The following is a 23,490-nucleotide window of genomic DNA, read 5'->3' as shown; positions in this document are numbered from 1 at the left end:
AAAGCCTCCATCACAAACAGCGAGATCACTAGCGAGATCGCTGCTGAGTTACAAGTTTTGTGACGCAACAGCGATTTCACCAGCGACATCGCTGTGTGTGACAGGTATCAACGATCGCCCCCCTCCCCCGCCGGGTATCGCTGATCATGCTCGAATGCCCTGGACATAATTTTGATCGTTGGTCTCCCGTTGGCCAGCACGCATCGCTGCGTGAGGCAGCGAGAGACCATGGATCAGCTACGCTGGAGCTGGTATCTAAGGTAAACCGCAGGTAACTAAGCGTGCGCGTCGCTTAGTTACCAGCTGTGTACCTTAGATACCAGCGTGCTGACGCTGGGAGCTGGAATCCAAGGTAAACAGCGGGTTTCTAAGTGCCGCGCTGCACTTAGAAACCCGCTGTTTACCTTGGATACCAGCTCCCAGCGCCAGCACGCTGGTATCTAAGGTACACAGCGGGTAATTAAGCGACGCACACTTGCTACTAGCTACGTCGCTGGTCCTGATCGCTGGTGAGATCTGCCTGTTTGGCAGCTCACCAGAGATCATGTAGCGACACACCAGTGATCCTGACAAGGTCATATCGTTGTCGGGATCGCTGGTGAGTCGCTATGTGTGACGGAGGCTTTAGTTGCTTAATACTAGGATGATTGACGTTAAACTGGTCCTCAGTTGCAGGGGGGGATTCCACCATCAACACTGGACAATTAAAATTCCTTGCTCCCTGAGAAAGCCCATAACTTCTGCCACCAGCTTGGTGAAAATGTGTGGTGCCGAGGAAAGACTAAATGGGAGGCATTTGAATAGGTAATGTTAAGTTTTTCCCCCTTCTACCAATGCAAATTTTAGCGCTGGCTGTGAGGATGAATAGGCACATGATAATATGCTTCTTTGAGATCTAACGTGCACCTTACCATAGTCTCTTTGATCAACAGAGTCGTAGATCTTATAGAACAGGCCCGAATAGTAACCAAGACCCCATTCCGACTCTGGCACTGGAACCATAGCTCCGGATTCCACCAACTTCTTTATGTCTGCCAGCAGTCTTCCTGCGACCTGGGGAGACTGGATAGTTGTTAGGTGGAAACTTCTCTGGGGTATCTGCACAAATTGTATCTTGTAACCTTCTGCTGTCGTTTGCAGTATCCAAGGGTTCCTGGATACCACTTTCCTGGTGTCATTGCTTACATGAAGTATTTGCAGAACTGGAAAAGGCACTTCTTCCTTTACTGCCCTTTGGGTAGCTCCATCTGCCAGACTTCCCTTTCCCTTTAATGTGTATGCAAAATGTAAATGCATATAAACACATGACCTTTACACAGAGAAAACCAAAAACAAATATCCTTCCTTTACTAGTTGTCAGTCCCTCTGTCCCTGTTCACATTTACGTCACTTGACAAGTGGAAAGGTTTTAAATACAAGAGTTAGGACTGTCCCACAAGGGTTGCCGTGACGTGGCGGGATGGCTTGTACATTATTTTGATCAAAATTATGTTTACTAAATGCCCTTATTATTATTACTATCGTCATGCAATTTTTGCATTTTAACTTTTTTATTTCAGGATATTTGTTTTTTGTTTTTGGTTTTCTCTGTGCAAAGGTCATGTGTTTATATGCATTTACATTTTGCATACACATTAATTTACTTTTTCATCTCAGACCCAGTTTCTCATTTAGTTCAATGTGCATTCTGTGCATATAAGGGTGTGACCGCCCTGTTTCTGAGTTGGGAAATTCATCCTGTCTGACCTATGCCTTTACTAGTGGTCAGTCCCTCTGTCCTTGTTCACATTTACGCCACTTGACAAGTGGAAAGGTTTTAAATACAAGAGTTAGGACTGTCCCACAAATGTTGCCGTGAAGTCACGGGATGGCTTGTACATTATTTTTATTAAAATTATCTTTACTAAATACCCTTATTATTATTACTATCTTCATGCAATTTTTGCATTTTAACTTTTTTATATCAGGACATTTGTTTTTGGTTTTCCCTTTCCCTTTGTATTCCATTTTCTGATAGGAATAAAGCTTCCGAAAGGACCAAACTTTTTTCAGTTTTTCTTCCGGAAATCCTTTCTTTTCATCTGATGCTCTTGCCAACATGTTGTACAGTACAGGACCAAACAGTCGAAGGCCAGAAAAGGGGATGGAGCACAATTTATTTTTGGAGTGACAATCCCCTGACCATGTTTTTAGCCATATTGGTCACCTAGCCATATTTGACAGTGCACCATTCCTCGCGGCAAATCTAATCGATTCTGCTGAGAAGTCTGCCATAAAGCCTGTTGCCATTTTGAGCAACGGCATAGATTCTAAGATCTCCTCTCTGGGCGTCTTCTTCCTCAGATGGGTCTCCAACTATTCCAACCATATATTCATGGACCTTGACACAGAGGTAGAGGCTATATTAGCCTTAATTATGGCTGCAGAGCTCTCCCATGTTTTTTTGAAAAGATTTTCTGCCTTCCTGTCCATAAGATCTTCAAAGGGGATAGCCATTTTCTTTGCTACCTTGCTATAGAGACATCCACTTTAGGGATTTCCTCCCATAATTTTATGTCCTCCGACATAAAAAGGTAGAGGTGATCTGAAACTTCTTGGGATGGTCAGTCTCTTTTCCATGTCCTCCCACTCCTCCAGTATCATGCCTTTAATATGCTTATTGAAGAGGAACACCTTGCTCATACTGCTCCTTAATCCCCAGAACATTTCATCCTGTATTGAGGAGGGGGGCTGGTGGGTATCCTCTACCTTCATAGTATTTCTGATTCTCCCATTGTGGTATTTTTGCCTGGGAGCCATCCGGGAGGATTGTGGGGTAACTAACTCTGTGATGGAATTCTTAACCTCCTCTCTTAATATGCTCCTTATATCAGTCATAAATGAGGTATGTTCATCATTAAACATCTTGACAATACACTCTGGGCATAGCTGTTTCCCATATGTGTCCGGCAGTTTAGTATTACACATGGCACATCTCCTCCCTTTCTCTTTAGGTGAGGATGATGTCATGGGCTTTTTAGGGGTTTCCTTGTCCTAAAAGGAACAAAGGAAGGTACCATGAATCATACCCTAGACGACAGACAGACAGACCCCACACTCCCAGAAACTCACTTGTACCACTGTTTCAGCAGGGGTACCAGAACATCTAGTGGTTTGACCTTCCATAGCTGGCCGACTAGATCCACTGGAACCTCAGCTCCCCCTTGCAAATACCTTAAATAGTATTGTCTCAACAGTCTTCCATCTGAATCATCAAAGGCGGTTCCCCTTTAAATTAGAAGTTGGCACCTTTTTACAAATTTCCCAGATGTGCATTCCATGGTTAAACGCACGCGGGGTACTAGAGGCCTGCGCGTCATCCCTCTGTAACCAAAAGTGCTCTTTCTTGCTTGAATCTTCGGCGCGTATCAGAGCTACGTGCAGGGATGGGTCGTTCCAGCCGAGAGCACCTCAGGAGGGGAAGCGGCTCATTCCAGGAGGCACTGCTTGACTGGATAGGCTGAGGGACCCTAGTCCGGCATGGTGTCAGCCTCCGGACTTACTGCGGAAGGAAGGGGAGAGATGACAAGTATCCCGTCCCGATCCTCCTGCATCTGGCATCAGGATCTCCAGCTCACCGGAAGATGTAAGGTATACCTCTTCTGCTTCTGTCCCTGATAGGGAAAGGAAAAACACTGAGGGTTGGTGGAGGGAGGGGCATTTTAACCTCTTGTGTGTTCCTGTCCATATCAAGGATAAGGACAACCTCCTGATGATGCTGTCAGGATGGACGTACTGGAAAAAAGTAATTCTGGCATTTTGAAATTTTTTCTCGTTACGCCGTTTACCGATCAGATTAATTATTTTTAGATTTCGATAGAACGATTCTGAATGCAGCGATACCAAATATGTGCCTTTTTGTATTGTTTTACTTTTAATGGGGCAAAAGGGGGGGTGACTTGAACTTTTCTATATTTAATATTTTTAAAAACTTTTTTTAATTTTCACTGACATTAGTCTCCTTAGAAGACTTGAAGATGCGCTCTTCTGATCGCTTGTGCTACACATAGCAAGGCTTAAGCCACGGGGTGGCGCTCATAGCAGATCAGCAATGACAACCACAGGTGTCTCCTGCAGAACCCGGGTTGTCATGCCAATCCAACGGCGCTCCATGATCATGTGACCGGCGCACTGATGGGTGAAGCTAGTGACATGCATCCAGTTTGCATGAGTTAAATGCTGCTGTCAACAGCTGCAGGTGGATCACGATTCCACACGTGGCTGTCAGATCAGCTGTCATGTGCATAAAAACATGCTGCCTCAGCGCCGGAGCCCACATCAAATGCCGAGACACGATCTATGACGTACCTACTGTATATGTCATAGGTCATGAAGGAATTAATGGTGTTGCCTCATGGTAACCAAACCAATCTCCAGCTATCACTGCATCCAATGCAAAAGCGGGATTTATCGCGGAGGAGGACAGACCCTATTCCAGCCTTCAGTGCCATCTTGCTCTGTACCATTATAGTCTTTGAAAGTGGTGGCAGGAGGTCAATGAACTGGCCTTTATGAGGATATGTCACATTGGCGCCTAGCTACCATACATTTTGTCATCCTACACCATAATCTCGGGAGTAGGACTGTTGTGATATTCTCTGGTGAAAGCCTCTTCATGGCTTTGCCCATATTGTCTCCAGAAGGAGACTGAAGGTTGGCAGAGCACAATGAAGACTAGAATAGCAGTCTAGCTTCATTGGTGATGATAATAGTAATGAACTTGGCACCTTTGTACTATGGGTGGGAAACCCTACTTGAGCACCTACTAATCAACATTATATGAGTCACTCTTTTGTCTTTGCTGCAATGGTAGCCAGAGATCGATCTGGATACCACGTGGGCCTTCACATGGGAACAGCACACTGGTCCTTCTCCTGGAATTATGGTGTGTGGTGGCATAATGTACGTTAGCCAGTTATACGGCAATTTCTCAAAGGTGTTCCAGGAGCCATTTTTCAACACAATAAAGCCACACTTAAGGTTACTCGTGGTACTGTGAGAAGCAATCATGACCTAAACATGCTACCATGGCCTGCAGTGTCTCTGGACTTGTCTCCCATTGAGTACATCTGGGACATGTAATGGTTATGTAAGAGTGTATTTCTCTTACTCGATACTGAATAAATTGAGATTTTATTTTATTTAATTTTTTTCCAGTTTTTCATCATTTGCATATCATTAAGATGTCTATCAATCCTGTGATTTCCATAATTGCACATCATTCCTTCTTGGCATTGCAATTTCAGTAGATATTGATATTAAAAATTAAAGAAGTATACAGAATGTATTTTTTTCAAATGCATTTAACATGCTGCAATTGTTTGTGTATAAACAGGCAGCCCCCATGGTGTCCTGTGTGAGATGTCATAAAAAAGTGTCGATTCATAGACTGAGCCTTATAATGGAGGGCACAATACTGAGTGTCCTATTACCGTATTTATAGGCTCAGCTCTATCATGTCATAATAATTTGTACCATATATTGTATTAGTGTATATTATGATTAGGTCCACTGCAAGAGCCTAAGTGTTAAAGGAGTGTACCCAGCACATGAGCTTGTGAGTCCTACCAATATTGTGTCCTAATAGTCTATGTATTCACTTGTGTGTCGGTAGATGCATACCTTTCTTCATCATCGATAATCCAGATGTTGATAAAGCTCTTATTCTGTCCATGCTCAAAGCTCAATGAAGTATTAGAGACTGTGTAGTCAACACCATCGGGCGAAGCAGAAATACCCCGAGAGATAAATTGAGCCATCACATGTCCATATGTTCCATGTAGTCTCAAAACTGGAATCAATAAAGACCCTACATCTTCTTCCACTAAGAAAATAAATTTAGATTATGCAAAAGTGACTTACTCAGGTCTGAAACTTACATGTATAACATTGTGTGAAATGTAAGTATGGAGACGATTCTGGAACGAGTAAAGATTTTTTTTTCTTTTCTTTCTTTATCGAGCTACTCCTGGTCAAATATGATCAACAGGAATAATTTTACCCATTCTGATAGGATGCGCAACACAATGTTCCTAACAAATGTACATTATAAGGCTCTATAAATATACCCTCCTCAATTTTAGTAACAGTAAATGATTGCATTATTTAGTCCCGTGTACAGTGTACACACTAGACTAAAGTCTGCCAACCCTAACGGTCTAATGGGTCTGAGGCCTCCTGTCTCTCATGCAACAAATGATGTTGGTGGAGAGCAGGATCTGGCCTGATAGATTTCCAATAGCCGATCCATTTGTTTCCTGGATATGTCTGGCTCTCACAGAGATAACGATGGAGCGGTCAGACGAGCGTTCATGTGTATGATTGTCAGTATAGATAGCTGTCAGCCAATTGATGGCTTGGCCAACAGATTTCTAATGTGCCTGGGGACCTTAAGTGATGAATTCTGTAACGTGCCTTTTGACTACGTAAGATAACTGAGCATACGGCTGAGCTCACTAACACCTTTCTCCATTTTTCATGGCGTATTTGTTGATATTTTACACTGTTTTTAGTTTTTTATTCCAAAAATCACTGGGGGAAGATGCTACTTTAAATTTTATATCAAAATATATTCTGCATAGTGTTTTTCTTCTTGCATTCTGTTTCTTTGGCCAGAATCATTTTTCACAAAATGCAACCTGCATTAGCATATTAGGGTGTTTTTTAGGCTTCTCTGTAGGTCTTAAAGAGGTTGTCCAGGACTTTTATATTGATGGTCTATTGCTTCAAATAGGGGCAGATGTGCAGCACCCGTCCACGGCCACTTGGCAGCTAACACAGCGTGCTGTACAGCTTCACAACTCAGCACGTACAGTCGCCGCCGGCACTGGGAACAGCTGATTGGCGGGGATACTGGCTGTCACACCCCCACAGATCAGATATTGATGACCTATACTAAGGTTAGGCCATAAATATTAAAGTCCTGGACAACCCTTTTAAAAAAAACTCCATATGTAAAAATAAAATGGAGGGTTATTTTAATACCACATAAAAAATAGTGTGAAAAAGAATGCAGGCAGAATAAAGTGAATATGTTTTTTTTTGGGTAGATATCAAAATAAGGCTCTATTCATATTGCATATATGGTTATAGTTTATAACAGAGGCTACAATGATCTGCTGGATCTGTTGTATCACAAAATAAGTGGCACCCAAAGCATCAATTAACATACATTAGGGCCCAAAAAGGTGACGCAACAGTGGCCCTTGTTTTATAGGGCAGAGTAGCAAAGCACCAAGTGCTCTTTTTCTGAAGGAATCTGATGGCTTCTAACACAAAGTGAACATAGTGCAATGTGAAACTTTTGAACTTTTTTTTTTTCTACTTTTTATTGCTTTGGCATTTGGCATGTCTATGTCTTTAAATCTTTAAATCAGTTTCAAAGCTGCAAACTTAAATTCTTGATCAGCAGTCTAACCCTATTAGATCACTGATGTGTTAGAATATGCACAATTTTCTTATTTGTCCCTTACATTTGTATATAATGTATCAGTGAAACATCAGATTCCCCAGAATCCCTTTGCATGTTCGCCTTCAGCACTTTGTGTAAACAGAGAATACCCTTTTACATCTAAGAATAACTATTCTTTATATATTAGTATAAAAATCAAATTAAATTACCTTGTAACGAAACAAATTCTGGATCAAACTCTATCACTCCTTCCGCATTATCGTTTATTAGAATAATGATTCGAATAACAGAATTGTTCCCAATGATAGGAGGCTCATCAATCAGGAGTCCATTCTCTCTAACAGCATGATCATAGCCTCTGAGAAAAAGAAACAATAAACATTATAATAGTTATATATAAATATACGGTAATTCTCATAAATATAATTTGTGATGTGTATTGGGACAAAGCAATTTGCATTAGAAACAAAGTAAAATATCTACAAAGTATACCAGTGAGGACTTCACATACTGTAAATTTGGTGCAGTTCTAGTCCCAATAATAAGAGTTATTCTTTGGTCTTTTATCAAAAGTGCATCACAATTTTATTCTATGAACAGGGTTTAGATCATACAGTTGGGTTACTTTTTTTATTTTAGCTAAATCCAGTTCTTAATCCAAAAGTGATATTAGTGCATCTTAACCTCTGAAGCAGATTTTTCTGATAAGATATTTTATAAAGTTTCTTAATTGGATCTAAACTATTGATTTCTGAAAAGCCGGATTACTTACCGGTAATGCTCTTTTAATGAGTCCAGGACAGCACCCCCTGGAGGTAGTGGGATCCGCCCCAAAGGAACAGGAAACCTACAGAGACATAAAAGGGGGCGGTCCGCCTCTCCTCCTCAGTTTTGTATTTCAGAGTATCAGGAGGACCGCCAATAGTTAGGCAAAGTTCTTGCATTTTAAGCTTAACTTATTTACTTCATATTTAAGGAATACACTCTATTAATACATGGTGTATCTATCGCTATTATCTTTATAGGGAGGGAAGTGAGTGGGTGCTGTCGTGGACTCATTAAAAGAGCATTACCGGTAAGTAATCCGGCTTTTTACCCTTCGCCACGACAGCACCCACTGGAGAGATTCCAGAGACCATCACCTGGGTGGGACCACCGTGCCAAGGACAGTCTTGCCAAAGCTTAGGTCGGACAGCTGATGAGAGGTCATGTCTATAGTGATTATAGAAAGTAGAAGGGGTTGACCAAATTGCCGCCTTACACATGGCTTCGATTGGAACGTCTCCCCTCTTGGCCCAAGATGATGCCATTGCTTTAGTAGAATAAGCTCTGATGTTCTCCGGAGGATCTTCATTTCTCACGGAGTAAGGTAATCGGATGGCATCCCTGATCCACTGGGATAAGGTGCTCTTCGTGACTCCGTACCTCTTTTTTCAGCCCTGAAAAGATATGAACAGAGCCCTACACTGCCTCCAGCTCCGGGACCTTTCGATGTATTTTAAGACAGTTCTCTTAACGTCTAAGGTGTGAAATTTCTGTTCTTCAGGAATGGAGGGATCCCTGAAGAAAGTGGGGAGAAGTATCTCTTGTGACCTATGGAATTTTGCTGATACCTTAGGAAGGTATGAGGGATCTGGTTTTTAGATCAACCTATCCTGATATGTTTGTAGGAAGGGAGGATCTATGGGTAAGGCTTTAATGTCGCTAACTCTCCTAGAGGATGTTAGTGCCACTAAGGGGCCCGTTTGAGTGACAAGTATTTAGGAGAAATATTGTCTATTGGTTCAAACGGGGCTTCCGATAGGGCATCTAGAACCCCATTTAAATCCCAAGAAGGGTTTCTAGGTAAGTGAACAGGGATCATTCGTTCACAAGCTGTAATAAATCGGGACACCCACCTATTCCGGCTATATTATGGCCGTAGAGTGCTCCTAATGCAGACACTTGAACCTTCAGTGTATTTACTGCTAGACCCAGTTCTTTACCTTTTTGTAGAAATTCCAGGATAGGAACTATCAGAATTTCCGTGGAGTGAGAGGCTGTATGAAACTGCAGAAAATTTTTTTTTTTGTATAAATCTGAGTAGTAGACTGCTTCCTACTCTGTAGGAGCGTAGTAATTAGTGTCTCAGAAAACCCTTTTTTATTTTTAGTAGCTGCCTCTCAAATTCCACACCGACAAGTGTAGGCTGTCCACTTGGGGGTGGAGAAAAGGGCCTTGGGAGAGTAGGTTGGGGGATCGACGGCAGAACCCAAGGATCTGATATGGACATGATTCGTAGCCATGAGAACCACTCTTTCTTGGGCCAGAATGGTGTTATCAAAATTATCGTCGCCCTGTCATCTCTGATCTCCCGAATGACCTGCGGTAGGAGGATTATCGGAGGGAAGGCATACGCTATGTTTATAACATACTGAAACTGTTAGGCATCGGGTTCCGGGCGCTGCACAGCGGGAACCCCGAACCCTGCCATCATCGGTCTCCCATTCCTCTCCAGCCGCAGTGGATCCTGCTCAGCAGACTCCACGGACCCGCGTCCTGCCCATACCAGCATTGTGGGTTTGGTCAAATTTCCATGGGACCTGAAGGGCGTCTAGTATGTCTGGATGATCCATCAATGACAGGGAGGCGAATGCTTTTACTTGTCTGTTCTCTCTCGTGACAAACAGGTCTACTTGAGGTTGCCCCTATAGAGCTATTATGTCCCTGAAGACATGGTGATTGAGGCGCCATTCCCCCTGCTAAAGTGTGTATCGGCTCAAGAAGTTCGCTTCTTGGTTGTTCTCTCCCTTGATGTGAAGGGGCAAAAAAGGGATGACAAACAATTTTCGACTAATCTTAAGATTTTTGCTGCGGAAGATATCAGAGTCTCTGATCGAGTACCTCCCTGTCTGTTTAAATACGCCACTGTGGTGGTGTTGTCCGATAGGATCCTGACATGCTTCTGCCGTCAGCTCCTTTAAGTTAGATGAGTATTGAAGTTCCTCCTTATTCCATCTTCCCTGACAGCAGCTACTCCCCTTATGGGGTCCCCAGCAATGGGGGCTAGCGTCAGTGGTTATAATACGAGACAGCGATATTACCCATGGAACTCCTGTGGTCAAATGGTTACTATCTAGCCACCATACTAGAGAATTCAAGACTTCCTGTGATAGGGTTATCTTGCTCTCGAGGTGACCGCCAAGCCGTCTGTCCTCCTGGAGGATGTGATGTTGCAGTGTGCGGATGTGATATTGGGCCCACTGAACTGCCGGGGTACAGGAGGTGAGCGACCCCAACCACGACATTGCCTCTCTCAGAGACATGCGTGGTCTGATCATTGCTGCTCTAACTTCATCTTTGAGGAGACTAATTTTTTATCTGAGGAAGTAGACACCTCTGGGTCGTAGAGTCTAACTGGAACCCTAAAAACATCTGGAGGGATAGTGGAACAGGTCTGGACTTCTGGAAGTTAATGATCCAGCCTAGATCCTGCAAAGATGAGACCGTATCGGCCACACGTTTAGTACACTGGGCGATCGTGTTCCCGATAACTAAAAGGTCATCTAGGTAGGGCATGATCAAAGTGTCTTTTTGACGAAGATACGCCATCACCTCCAGCATCACTTCGGTGAAGATTCTCGGTGCTTCATAGAGACCGAAAGGCATGGCCGTATACTGAAAATGATGAATCTCGCCTTCGAATGCTATTGCGACCCTCAGGTACCTTTGGTACCTGTCATGGATAGGGAGATGGTAGTAAGCATCTTTTAGGTCGATGCCCGCCAGAAAACGATTTGGAAAGAGAAGCCTAATGGTGGGCCTGATCGACTCCCATCTTAAACTTATAATCTTGATAAACTTATTAAGTTTTTTCAGATTTATGATTGTTCTAAACATACCATCAAGTGGGAAACTAAAAATGAAGGAGAGTGGAACCCTCCACCCTCCTGTCCCTCTGGGATTTTAACTAAGACCCTCCTGGATAGTAAACTACGAATTTCCATTTCGAGGGCTTTTTGTTGTACTGGGGAACTAAGGGATGTTATTGACTCCCACTTTGGAGCAAAGAGTTTTCAGTCTACCCTTTGCTTCTCTTCTTTGTGGCCCATCTCGTTGATCTTTCCGTTTGCTTCCTCTTTCAAACCGCCTTTTAAAGGTTCTCCCTCGCACGGGATAGCGCAAATCTTAGATTTTGATTGTGCGTTCCCCTTCCAGCTTTTCATCCATAGTGCTCGCCTGGCGCTATTAACAAGACCCGCTGATCTTGCTGCTAAGCATAGGGTGTTTGTGGATGCACCGGCCATGAAGGCTGCTGCTCCTCTAATTAACGGAAAAGCGGCATGCAGCTTTTCCCTCGACACTTCCTTCTCGATCTGTTGGTCCAACTCGTCTATCCAAACGAGCATTGATCTGGCGGTGCATGTGCTGGTTACTGCTGGTTTAAAATTGCCCGTCGATGATTCCCATGACCTTTTTAATGAAACCTCTGCTTTACGGTCTGATGGGTCGGAAAATAAAGCCGCATCCTCTACCGGATTAATAGACTGTTTAGAGGTGGAGGCTACAACAGCGTCGACCTTGGGAGTTTTTTTTTTTTTTGGTCCATTTTAGTAGTTCATCACTAAATGGATATTTCCTTTCCGAGGCCGATGGGAGAAACTTCTCTGATCTTGCTTTTCTCATTCTCTTTATATTTAGGCCTTAATTTCCGATATTACTGGAAAAGCTCTCCTCTGCCAAACCCGCAAACGTTATATCTTGCGTGGTTTGAGCGCCTTTTGTCTTCACACACCCCATAGTGTTTCTTACGGATTTGACCAGGTTATCAACACTATCCAGGGGAAAACATGCTTGTCTCTCAATTTCTGACGATGATGATGATGTCGTGAGTGAGGAGTCTGAGGCTATCTCTTCTACCTCCTCTGAATCTAAACTGAGAGTTACTTTTTTTTTTTTGCCCCTGGACTCCGAGGGAGTACTAGTATGGGCGATGCTTGTAGTTCCTCTCTAATGATGGCCTGTATGTCCTTAGATGACACTGTGGCCCCTTGTCTGGTCTCCCTAATGCACTGTTTGCAGAGCATTTTTGGCGTAGGAGTCAGGGAGAGGCTGAGCGCATAAAGCACATTCTTTGCTTAGATTTTTTCTTTCCCTTAGCCTGGAAGAGGGGGGAGACATGGCGAGAAAGAGGGGGTGTCAGCTTAATAGGCAGAGTATGTTTTGCACACTAACCCAGTGAAGCTTACGGTACCGGATCAGAAGGCTGAGGAGCAGTCCTGGCGTCACTTCTGCGAGTGGTGTCTGTAGATCCTCTGCCAGAGCGGTCTCGGGAGGCACCGCCACCTGCAGAGTCCCCCATCTCCTGGGGATGACATGATTCACTGCCGCTCCTCTGTGGCATTCGTTTAAATAGACACTTTTTTTTTAGTTTTTGACCCTGAAGTTCTTCTGCCCCATCCGGGTCCAATCGTGTGCTTCACGCCCGCGCAGCGCTAGTGGGCGCCCTGCACCTCAGCCATTGTGCCACGGAAGTTCACCCATTACTTCCGGGGCATCGATGTCGGGCGGCGCATGCGCAGGCCCGCTCTATACACCGGGCAGCGTCCCCTGGCCCTGGAAAGCCGCCAGTTTTTTTTTTTTGCACCACTGGCGCTCTTACCCCTTCCAGTACAGCGGCTCCTCTTAGTCCCAGAGCCGCCGCTGGGCATCGGTGCTCCATGCGGCCTCCCCCGACGCGCTCCCGGGCGGCCCTTCCCGGACCCGGTCATCACGCCAGACCATCTACCAGACGAGGGGGGAGCCGTCTAACGGAATTCCCCCGACGCTGCTTCTGGACCGTAGCCCCTGCCGTTCTCATGGATACAGCACAGGCGGTGTGCATTGGCCCAGGTATGTCTTCTGAAGGATTCTTCCTGAGGTTCCCCTGGGAACAGGAAACCAAAACTGAGGAGAGGCGGACCGCCCCTTTTATGTCTCTGTAGGTTTCCTGTTCCTTTGAGGTGGATCCCGCTACCTCCAGTGGGTGCTGTCGTGGCAAAGGGTAAAATAAAAATTAAACCAATGTCTGTCCTTTAAGCTTCTCTGATAGTACACATATTTTTGCTTATTGTCCTAGGTTTTCCGCTCCGCGAGAAGGTTTGACAAGTTTATTAGTTTCTAGCAGTCTACTGTAAGTAAGGAACAAATACTAATTAGAAGGTTTCTCTTACCTTCCAAGAAGGGACACTTCTGTGATGATGATGAAAAAATCTTCAGGCCCTTCTGGTAAAAGATCGTTTTTAATCTCTACAGAAATACTTTTCATAGTTTCATTTGCTCTGAACACAAGTTGTCCTTTAGTGTCTGTGTAATCCAAATCACTCAAAGCAGAGCCACTCTTGGTTTGGTAATTGAGCTGAATCTCTCCAAAACTACCACCGGAACGATCGATGGTGACATTCACCTTTTATAAACAATTGGGAGAAGTTACAAAACGTTTAGATTTGGTGAATTACGTAGATGTGCATGTTCTGAAAATCAGCTGTGCTTGGGTAGACACGAATACACCAGACCCAAACACAACTAGAAGGTTCCTTTGTGACATCCCAATAACTACAGAGATGTGTCATCATCATCGGTATCATATCTGCACAGGAATATTTTACATAATATTAGATTTTAGTTGTCACAAAAAAGGAATTTCTACTTTTAATTCAACAAGAGCGTTTGGTATGGGAATTGGTAATGGATTCTTTGATCACTCTGAATCACTGAAACATCATAAATACTACACATATAAACATATAAAAACACATCTAGCAAGTCTTCACTTTTTCTTAAAGTGAACATATTTATAACATACAGTATATATATATATGTCACTGAGCCGGTGTAGAAAAATACAGCAAAGTAAGGAGGCTTTAAAAAATAGAAAGTTTTTTTTTACTTTAGAAGTGGTGTTTTATTTCTATCAAATAACAAAATAGTAGTGTGCATGAACAAAAGAAAAATATGAATCAAATCAACATTTGGTGTGATCAGCATTTGCCTTCAAAACAGCATCAATTTTTCTAGGTATACTTATGCACAATATTTCTGGTTTGGCATTCACTCTAGGCTGGGGCTTGTGGGCCAGTGTTCACTCTAGGTTGGAGCTTGTGTGTCAGTGTTCAGTCTATGTTGGGGCTTGTGTACCAGTGTTCAGTCTAGGCTGGGGCTTGTAGGCCAGTGTTCACTCTTAGCTGGGGCTTGTGTACCAGTGTTCACTCTAGGCTGGGGCTTGTGGGCCAGTGTTCACTGTAGGATGGGGCTTGTGGGTCAGTGTCCACTCTTAGCTGGGGTTTGTGGGCCAGAGTTCCCTCTAGGCAGCGGCTTGTGGGTCAGTGTTCACTCTAGGCTGTGGCTTGTGGGTCAGTGTTTACTCTAGGCAGGCTTGTGGGCCAATGTGCACTCTAGGCTGGCTTGTGAGCCAGTGTTCACTAATAGGCTGGCTTGTGGGCCAATGTTCACTCTAGGCTGGGGCTTGTGGGACAGTGTCCACTGTAGTATGGGGCTTGTGGGTCAGTGTCCACTCTAGGCTGAGGCTTGTGGGCCAGTGTTCACTCTAGGTTGGGGCTTGTCGGCCAGTGTTCATTCTAGGCTGGGGCTTGTGTGCTAGTGTTCAATTTAGGCTGGGGCTTGTGGGCCAGTGTGAACTCTAGTCTGGGTGGTGGGCCAATGTTCACTCTGGGCTACAGCTCACGGCCATGAGCAGACCAAATTGTGGCCATTAGCCTCAACCTAGAGTGAAAACAGGACCAGCTATGCAACACAACATAAATGAAGAGAAGAAGACCGGACAGTGGGCAGGAATCAGCAGGGGTGGACTGAGAGATGAGTGGTTAAGTGAGAATTTTTTTGATTTTTGTAAAATTCAAGTAAAATTGAATTCAATACTAATAAATTTGCCCATCTTTGATCTGTATATTACTCTGTGCTAGGGCTCATAGACTTTCTATTGTGTCCATAGACCATTCTGTACACAAGCTGCATACAAAGTTTAATACTCCAAGATCAGGAGCAGTGCACAGAGATGTTTTTCTGTGATAAGAGAGTGATCAGCAGTATGTGTAATAACATGTTAAAAAAGAAAAATAATATGCACACATGAAAATTAATTTTCCCATTAGAATTGATTAAAAAGATAGTGAAATGGTAATAAAAGGATTATCTACAACTTTAAAACTGATGTCCTTTCCTCAGGAGTGGCCTTCAAATTTATATTGGTGGGAGTCTAAGGCCACTTTCATACGTTCAGTATTTGTTCAGTATTTTACATCAATCAGAGGAAATGTATAATAGAAACATGTCACCACTTCTGTATTTTTCACACACTTCTGGTTTTGGCTTACAAATACTGATGTAAAATACTGACCACATATTGAACGTGGTTTACCTCCCAGTGTCTCCACCAATCAAGTGTTTAAAGTAAGCTATGGCATTCCTGCAAGAATCGTTTTACCATCAATATTTACATTGGTCCATACTGCATAGTGACTGTGCTGGATTACAGCATACATAGTGACTGTGCTGAATTACAGCATACGTAATGACTGTGCTGGATTACAGCATTCGCAGTGACTGTGCTGAATTACAGCATTCGCAGTGACTGTGCTGGATTACAGCATACGTAGTGACTGTGCTAGATTACAGCATACGTAGTGACTGTGCTGGATTACAGCATTCGCAGTGACTGTGCTGGATTACAGCATATGTAGTGACTGTGCTGGATAAGAGCATACGTAGTGACTGGGCTGGATTACAGCATACGTAGTGACTGTGCTAGATTACAGCTTACGTAGTGACTGTGCTGGATTACAGCATACGCAGTGACTGTGCTGGATTACAGCATACGTAGTGACTGTGCTGGATTACAGCATACGCAGTGACTGTGCTGGATTACAGCATACGCAGTGACTGTGCTGGATTACAGCATACGCAGTGACTGTGATGGATTACAGCATACGCAGTGACTGTGATGGATTACAGCATACGCAGTGACTGTGCTGGAATACAGCATATGTAGTGACTGTGCTGGATAAGAGAATACGTAGTGACTGGGCTGGATTACAGCATACGTAGTGACTGGGCAGGATTACAGCATACGTAATGACTGAGCGGGATTACAGTATACCTAGTGACTAGGCGGGATTACAGCAAAGTAGTTGTTTGTTATCACAGAGTATTGATGGGTACATGGCACTCACAGGAGCAGCGCAGCCCTTATCAAACAGCTGATGAGCGCAAGTACCGAAAGACGATCCCTCACCAATCTAATGTTGATAGTCTATACTGCGGATAAAACATAAATGTATAGGAAACAAATAGCTAGTTTAAGTTACAGGAAAGCCACAAATCATATTGATATGTATGGTCATTACCCATCTCATGTCTTCAGAAATTTGCAGCAGTGCTTGTGAAAACTGAAATTTTCCATATGGAAGATCGCTGGAAACCATGGTGATATTGGCAAATCTAGCAGATTCATTTATTAATCCTCCTTCACTGACTTTACTGAGATGGAATTGATAGTAGCTCTTTTCTTCCGGAACACTGTCGTCAAGAGCCTAAATGTGACAAATGTGGCATAAAGCAGAATTCTGTAGGTGTAGTAATTACCGTATGCTCTGCAGTGACAAGAACACTTTCCGGGACAGTTTGACACAGTTTTTTTGAGTAGGTCGGATGACACATAAACAAGAGCACATCGATCGTATTTATTTAGGGTCTGGATTCCAGTTTTTAGTATCTTCAGTTTTCAGTTTTAGGGTGTGGAGCAATTAACAGAAATCATGCAAGACAGTTGTCTGAAAGACAAAAACGTAACTAAAATACCCCGTTATTTTACATCTGCAGAGACTGATGGAGTTGTTCGGTTTTTATATTGGACAAATATGAAAGCTCATATGAAGAATGCTGTCTATAAGGTCATATTCAGTGGGGCTGTTTCAGGGTTTTACAACGACTGTATATAAATTGCATCAGTGTGCCATAAACTGGCATCAAATATACACAGCGTTCGGTATACCTGTATACACTTCAAAAGAAAGAAGGAAACACTCCTGTTTCCAGTGAAGCAAAATATATTCGGGACCAATTCATCATTTGCAGGTTTTTTTTAGCTGAGTTTTCTTTTTCTTTTGGAAGTATTCATTACTAGAGTTGAGCGAATATGTTTGGATTTGGTCGCCGAATATGAATTTGTCATATTTTTGCCATATTGCTACCCTATTCGAATTTATGGTTGACGATCGGTTCCAATCATATTCGGTCATTTCTACTCCCATTGACTCCAATGACATTCGGCGATTATTGCAAAAACAATATTCGCCGCCGATCGTAATCGGAACCAAATTTTGAAAAATTCAACTCAATTCATTACCAGTTGTGCCAAATTATTCAAAATCGAGGACGCAGATTCAAATATTTAGATATTGTTTTTGTCTTTTATAGGTTTTGCTGCTTTATAGAGTTAAAAGTCTTACAATCCATTAGTTTTTAACTGGGCAAACAAAATATATAGACAGAATTTGTACTTCTTTAAGTTTGAAACTTTTTCTTAAGATGTAAATGATGAAATAGACTAATATAAAAAAAGTGCATAATTCTGACCAGAAAAAAAAAAATGAAAGAGAATGATGAATTAGGAGCGAGAATGGCCTCATATTAAGGCTGTAATCACACCAGCGTATAGCAACGGATGTGATATGCTAATGACACTCGGGTGTCAGTGCATCAGAGAATTGAAGCACAGGTGCGAAGGAGACGGAAAAAGAAAATTCTCCATCTCCTCAATTGCCTGTCTTTGCGTATAGCAGACTGCACTGGCATGACATCCAAGTGCAGTCTGATGTTTCACTCGCACCCATAGACTTGTATGGGAGCATGTGAGTTGAGTCACACTGCCAATCGTAGCATGCTGCCATTGTTTTCTCATGCCGAATCTTTTATAACACTGGGCCAAGTAGTTTCCAATAAAACATCGGATAGCACTCGGCCATGTTATACGTTCGTGTGACCCTGACCTAAGGGTGAAGTCAGAGCGTAGAATGATAACGAATAGGGTCTGGCACTTTGGAGGCCACAGGATATCTGACCATTAAACAGGCAGAACACTGATTTAATGCGAATAGTGTAATGTTTTGCTTTTTTCTGGAGACTCTGGAGGGAAAATTAATGCTATGGGCCAATTCATCAAAGAGATTTTAACAGAATTCTAGAGTAAAACTCCTTGAAATATCACAACATTTTTGCAGTCTTGAGTTTTGGTGTTCTTATGCCATCCCCGGTCAGGTCTGGCAAAGTGAATGGAGCTGGAGTGAGATGAGGATGGTGAAGGCAATGTGAAAAATTCATCATCATTTCTGCCACAAAAGTAATGTAAAGTATGGCTGAACTGTACAGCAGCCAGGGGCATTTTCATTACTGCTCTCAGATCTTGTATTCTAAGAAAGATAAAATAAATTATGTGACAAAGAGTAATCTTTTTTCAATTGGATAACATGGTACCAAACCTTTTTTTCTTTCAAGTTCATTATTATCATGACTGTTAGTGAACTCAAAGCATCATACGCCAACATTTCCTTTATTAAGATTTGCATGCAGAAGTATTTTTTATTTTATTTACAGCAAAAGGATGGTGATTTGAACTTTTATAATTTTTAAAAAATGTTTAATATTTTTAAAAACTTTTTTTTTACTTTCACTTACTTCAATGGTCTCTTTAGGAGACTTGAAGCTGCGATCAACCAATCGCTTGTGCTACATGTAGCAGAGTTCCAGCAGAAATAATTATCTGCTATGAATGCCAGCCACAGGGCACGGGGGTCTCCTGCAGACCCCGGTAGTCATGCCAACCCATCAGCACCCCACAATCATGTGACGGGGCACCGATGGGCTGTGTGAGTGTTGCGCTTCCGGCACATGCATGTTAAATGCCGCTGTCGGAGATTTAACAGCAGCATTTAAAATGTTAACAACCGCAGGTGGATTGCGATTCCTCCCACGGCTGTTAGTGGCACATGACGGCTGATCAAATCATCAACAAAGAGGGGGAGGAAACCTATGACGTACCTATATGTCACTGGTCGTAAAGGGGTTAAAAGAGAGTATACAAAATCAGAACAGTAGGTGTTCGGTACGGACGCTGAACTTTACTGTTTGGGTTCACCCATCTCTAGTCATTTCTAAGAACACCCTCATATTTCTTCAAAATATCCACAAACGTTGCATTATTCATTCATAATACAAGCAAAATAAACAATTGTGATGGAAAAACCCAGAAAATACAAGCCTTCAAAAGTGAGAACCTACAGGCATAATGAACCTGAGAGGCCACGGAGGTCACACCTGCTCTCCGCAAGGACGGATGTAAAACTGAGTGGAGGGATGACAAGCAGCACCTAAATATAAGAAGGTACTACTGGGAGGAGTGGGATCTCCTGTGGCCTTGGAGAGGAAGGGGAAACAAAAATGTGTGAGCTGTGCCTGTCAGGCCCATTGCTCCTGACGCAGGGATAATTAACCATAGCATTAGCATGTCATAATGGTTGTGGGTAGAAGAATAGAAGTGAAACTTCACATTCCAGATGACTACTTGCGGGTTCTTGAAGCCACACTATTAAACAAGCTAATAAAAAAATCTATCAGAAGTTGGTTTCCATTTTTATCCCATTTTCTTTAGATTTCCCTTGACTTGTTTTGACAGATACAAGAACACCGCATATTGTAATGTAAACCTGAAGCTATAAAATCAGTTCATTAATCTAGTATATATGGATAATATAGGATTGTGAAATATTTTGTAGTTAGAAAAAAAAAGAGTGTTTTTATCTGTTTAGCTCAAAGATAAAGGGAACCTGTCACATTCGACATGCAGCCTGATCTACCAATGGAAGGTTGTATGAAGGGGAAGTGGCGAAGACTGAAACAATGGTTGTGGGAAAAGATTTCGTATAATTCACAACTGTACTCATTAACTGAAATCCCTGTTTTTTTATGCTTATGAGTCAAGTGCACAGCCCTATTCAATAACTGACACCGTACTCTGAATGAGCATGCATACATGGCTGTCAATCATTCATAGTACCGCCCATTAGACTCTTAAGGTCTGAATTAGAAAAGACTTCAATAAATACAAAATATTTTCTATACAACTGGTCCCCTTTACTGCTGTTATTCTTATATGAATGTTAACTGTTTAGCTGTGCAAGGTAATATAGAAAAGTATTATGCCTATAAAGCAAATTTAGCAATCATTTATATAGTGGGTCCATCATTATCGCTAGAGGATAATTCATAAGAATATGTCAGCTCTCAATCTAATTATAGGAAAAAATGAATCATGATCCATAGACTGTGATAATATTTAGCACATTATAGGACACGATGTATAAATGGTAATTCCACTGAACATATCACCCACCTGTATAATGACTACGGCAGCGGACTGCCTGTCTTTCAATGTCATCATTCCGGACGTCTCTAGGAACACGTTGGGGTATGCTGGGGTTATGTTCCAGTACACTGTTACGTCACCAAAAATTCCTGGACCACGGATCAAACTATGGGAAAGATATTAAATATCACAACCAGTTATTCCATTCCGTAAGCAAGTCCGGCCAAGCATGCGTCTGCACTATAAACACATGAACTGCGCAGAGTCTGAAGACTGGAATGGTCTCATTATCCCACGGAAAACAAGATTTATATTGCCAAGATTTATAATGTGACCTAATGTAACAGTGGAAAAATAAGCTTTTACATTGTCGGAAATATTGTCTGGAAATGTCCCAAAAGAAGAAGACTGAAATGATTTTATGTGTAAACAACAATTAGAAGTATTAACTTTTGCATTTTCTCTGATTTGTGTGACAGGTGTGGGGGCTGACACAGCAGAATTGTACAACTGTTATTAAAGGGGTTGTCCATAACTGGTGAGACCTATCTAAAGGATCGGTGAGAGCCCAACACGACCAGCTAAAATCTGAAAGAAAATATGGAGTAAATATTAGATTAGGTGCAGTACTCAGCAGGGGTAGTCCCATCTCCAATATTCAGTCCCAATATCTGTAGGTGTAATAATAATATTATCAAATACATCCAATTAGAAATGTAGCATAGTTCTTCTGATTCACCATGTCTCTTTCCTCATGTGCAGACATTTCAGGACCTTAGATAGCCATGGGTACGACTACTGATATATTGACAGTTCATTAGCTAGTTGCTAGTGGTTGTAACAATGGATACCTAAGGTCATGCAATGGGGTAAGCGACATAGTGAATCAGAAAAACTATACTACGTTTCTAATTGGAGGCATTTGCTAATATTACTATTATTATTTTACCTACTGCATATTGGGATAGGATTTTGGAGATGAGAATACCCCTTTAAGTAATGTACCAGGCTGCTGTGCTACACTACATACATTGCAATCGCTGGAGCAGATTTCAGCAGATTGGTTCGGTGGGTATCTTCATTTCATAAGCCAGGACAATCCATTTAATGTTTTTTCAGTAGGAAAAACATAGCTCCACAGGGCACCTAGCTCATAAAGCATGCCTGGTCAGGAACATTTACAACCCTTTCTACAGCGTGCCCCTTACACTGCCCAATACATACAGCATTACACATCATCTTTTCACTGTCATATCATACAGACAATCTTCGAAGTTGTAATAGCAGAAGGTTTATATCCCGAGACCTCACCAATTACTAGAATAAAGTGGTACTAGTGCTGTACAAAGTCCTCAGACCCTTCGGTTCACAGTGGCTTTCCTAGGATCTCCACAAAGAGCTGCTGATATGGTCTCTGACAACACCACTTATCTCTCCGGCAATTTGTTCTCATTGGAATTGGTGTGAATGGATTTTCAGGACCCGGTCCAAAAGCCATGTCAATAATCTGTGTACGTTAGATGAGAGCCACGTCTTACCTGACGTCATCCCCTGCTGTCATTTTGATTAGATAGCCTGGTGAACGTCACATGAGTCACATTGCCAGATGACGTTGCGCCAGACCGGTTACTCAGAAGAAGAGCCTGAAAAACCAGGGGGTAGGAGGCAGTTCTTGTTGCTCCCATCCAGTGGCCACAGGTTACAGACGTGGCTAATGGACAGGGTCCAACTCTTATGGATCAATTTGCACCAACTCACTAGAGCCCTGTACTTGCTTTTTCTAGTGATTGCACCAGAACTTCTACTGATAACTTTTGACATTTGTTTCTATGAGATTTGAGAATTTTAAAAAGATAGCAGTGACCCCTTAACATTATGACATAAATAGTTGATATTATTTATTGACCTCTGAAAACCTATTCATTGTAGTTGGAAATGGCAACCTTATAATGTGAGAATGGGGTGTCCCGACGCTCCCTGTGGGCAAAGGAGGTCAGGCATGCTGGATTAGAAAATGTCTGATCATTTTGTTCTCAAAGGAGATAAACGGCCGTCAGAGACATCTTATTAACTCCACATAAGGAGGACACATGCATACAGGGCTATGCATACATGTACATGGAGGAGGGTCAGGAGCTGACAGAAAACAAGCATCCAGCAAATTGATATATAAATTGTATGACCAGCTAAAGGTTTCTTCATGAAGGATGGCACTAAGATGCAACCATACAATACCTGATATGGGCTGTCCCATTATAGTTTCCAAATGGTTCACCGATGAGAACATAAAGTGACGATGGTGCTATCCCAACCACGCCAGATGCCCCAACATCTCCAGAGATGATAATTGTAGCTGCTCCTAAAATGCAGTATTAGAGATATCTAAAAAAAAATAAATGTATAGGAAAAACGGAACAAATCTCACCAACATCAAATACTACTTATACAAGTTCCTGTGCAGTGAAATGGGTCCACACCTGTACGTACAAGGGTTGGGGTGCTCACCAAGAAAACACATGATACTAATTAATGAAAAAGAGAAAAAGAAGGTAGCACTACGCGTTCCTGTTAAAAAGCTTTTATTTCAACTATTAAAAACATGGAGCTGAGTAGAAGTGTGGAGAGCATGATGAAAGGGAAGACG

At 42.4% G+C, this 23,490-nt stretch overlaps 1 protein-coding gene across 1 annotated transcript in view; it reads right to left on the bottom strand.

Moving 5' to 3' along the window:
* ADGRV1 (adhesion G protein-coupled receptor V1) overlaps nucleotides 1-23,490 on the bottom strand; it is a 732,030-nt gene that overhangs the window by 318,918 nt on the left and 389,622 nt on the right. The window contains exons 62-67 of the mRNA XM_073580638.1: nucleotides 23,082-23,205; nucleotides 20,874-21,012; nucleotides 16,831-17,016; nucleotides 13,642-13,874; nucleotides 7,660-7,808; nucleotides 5,662-5,863 (exon numbers count right to left, since the gene is read on the bottom strand). Of these exons, the coding sequence (XP_073436739.1) occupies nucleotides 5,662-5,863; nucleotides 7,660-7,808; nucleotides 13,642-13,874; nucleotides 16,831-17,016; nucleotides 20,874-21,012; nucleotides 23,082-23,205 (1,033 nt within the window). The remainder of the gene's footprint in view (nucleotides 1-5,661; nucleotides 5,864-7,659; nucleotides 7,809-13,641; nucleotides 13,875-16,830; nucleotides 17,017-20,873; nucleotides 21,013-23,081; nucleotides 23,206-23,490) is intronic.

This window comes from Dendrobates tinctorius, unplaced genomic scaffold (assembly GCF_039654945.1).
Source record: "Dendrobates tinctorius isolate UK_male_01 unplaced genomic scaffold, ASM3965494v1 ptg000003l, whole genome shotgun sequence".
NCBI classification, from domain to species: Eukaryota; Metazoa; Chordata; class Amphibia; order Anura; family Dendrobatidae; genus Dendrobates; species Dendrobates tinctorius.
This window is presented reverse-complemented; position numbering and strand designations above follow the sequence as displayed.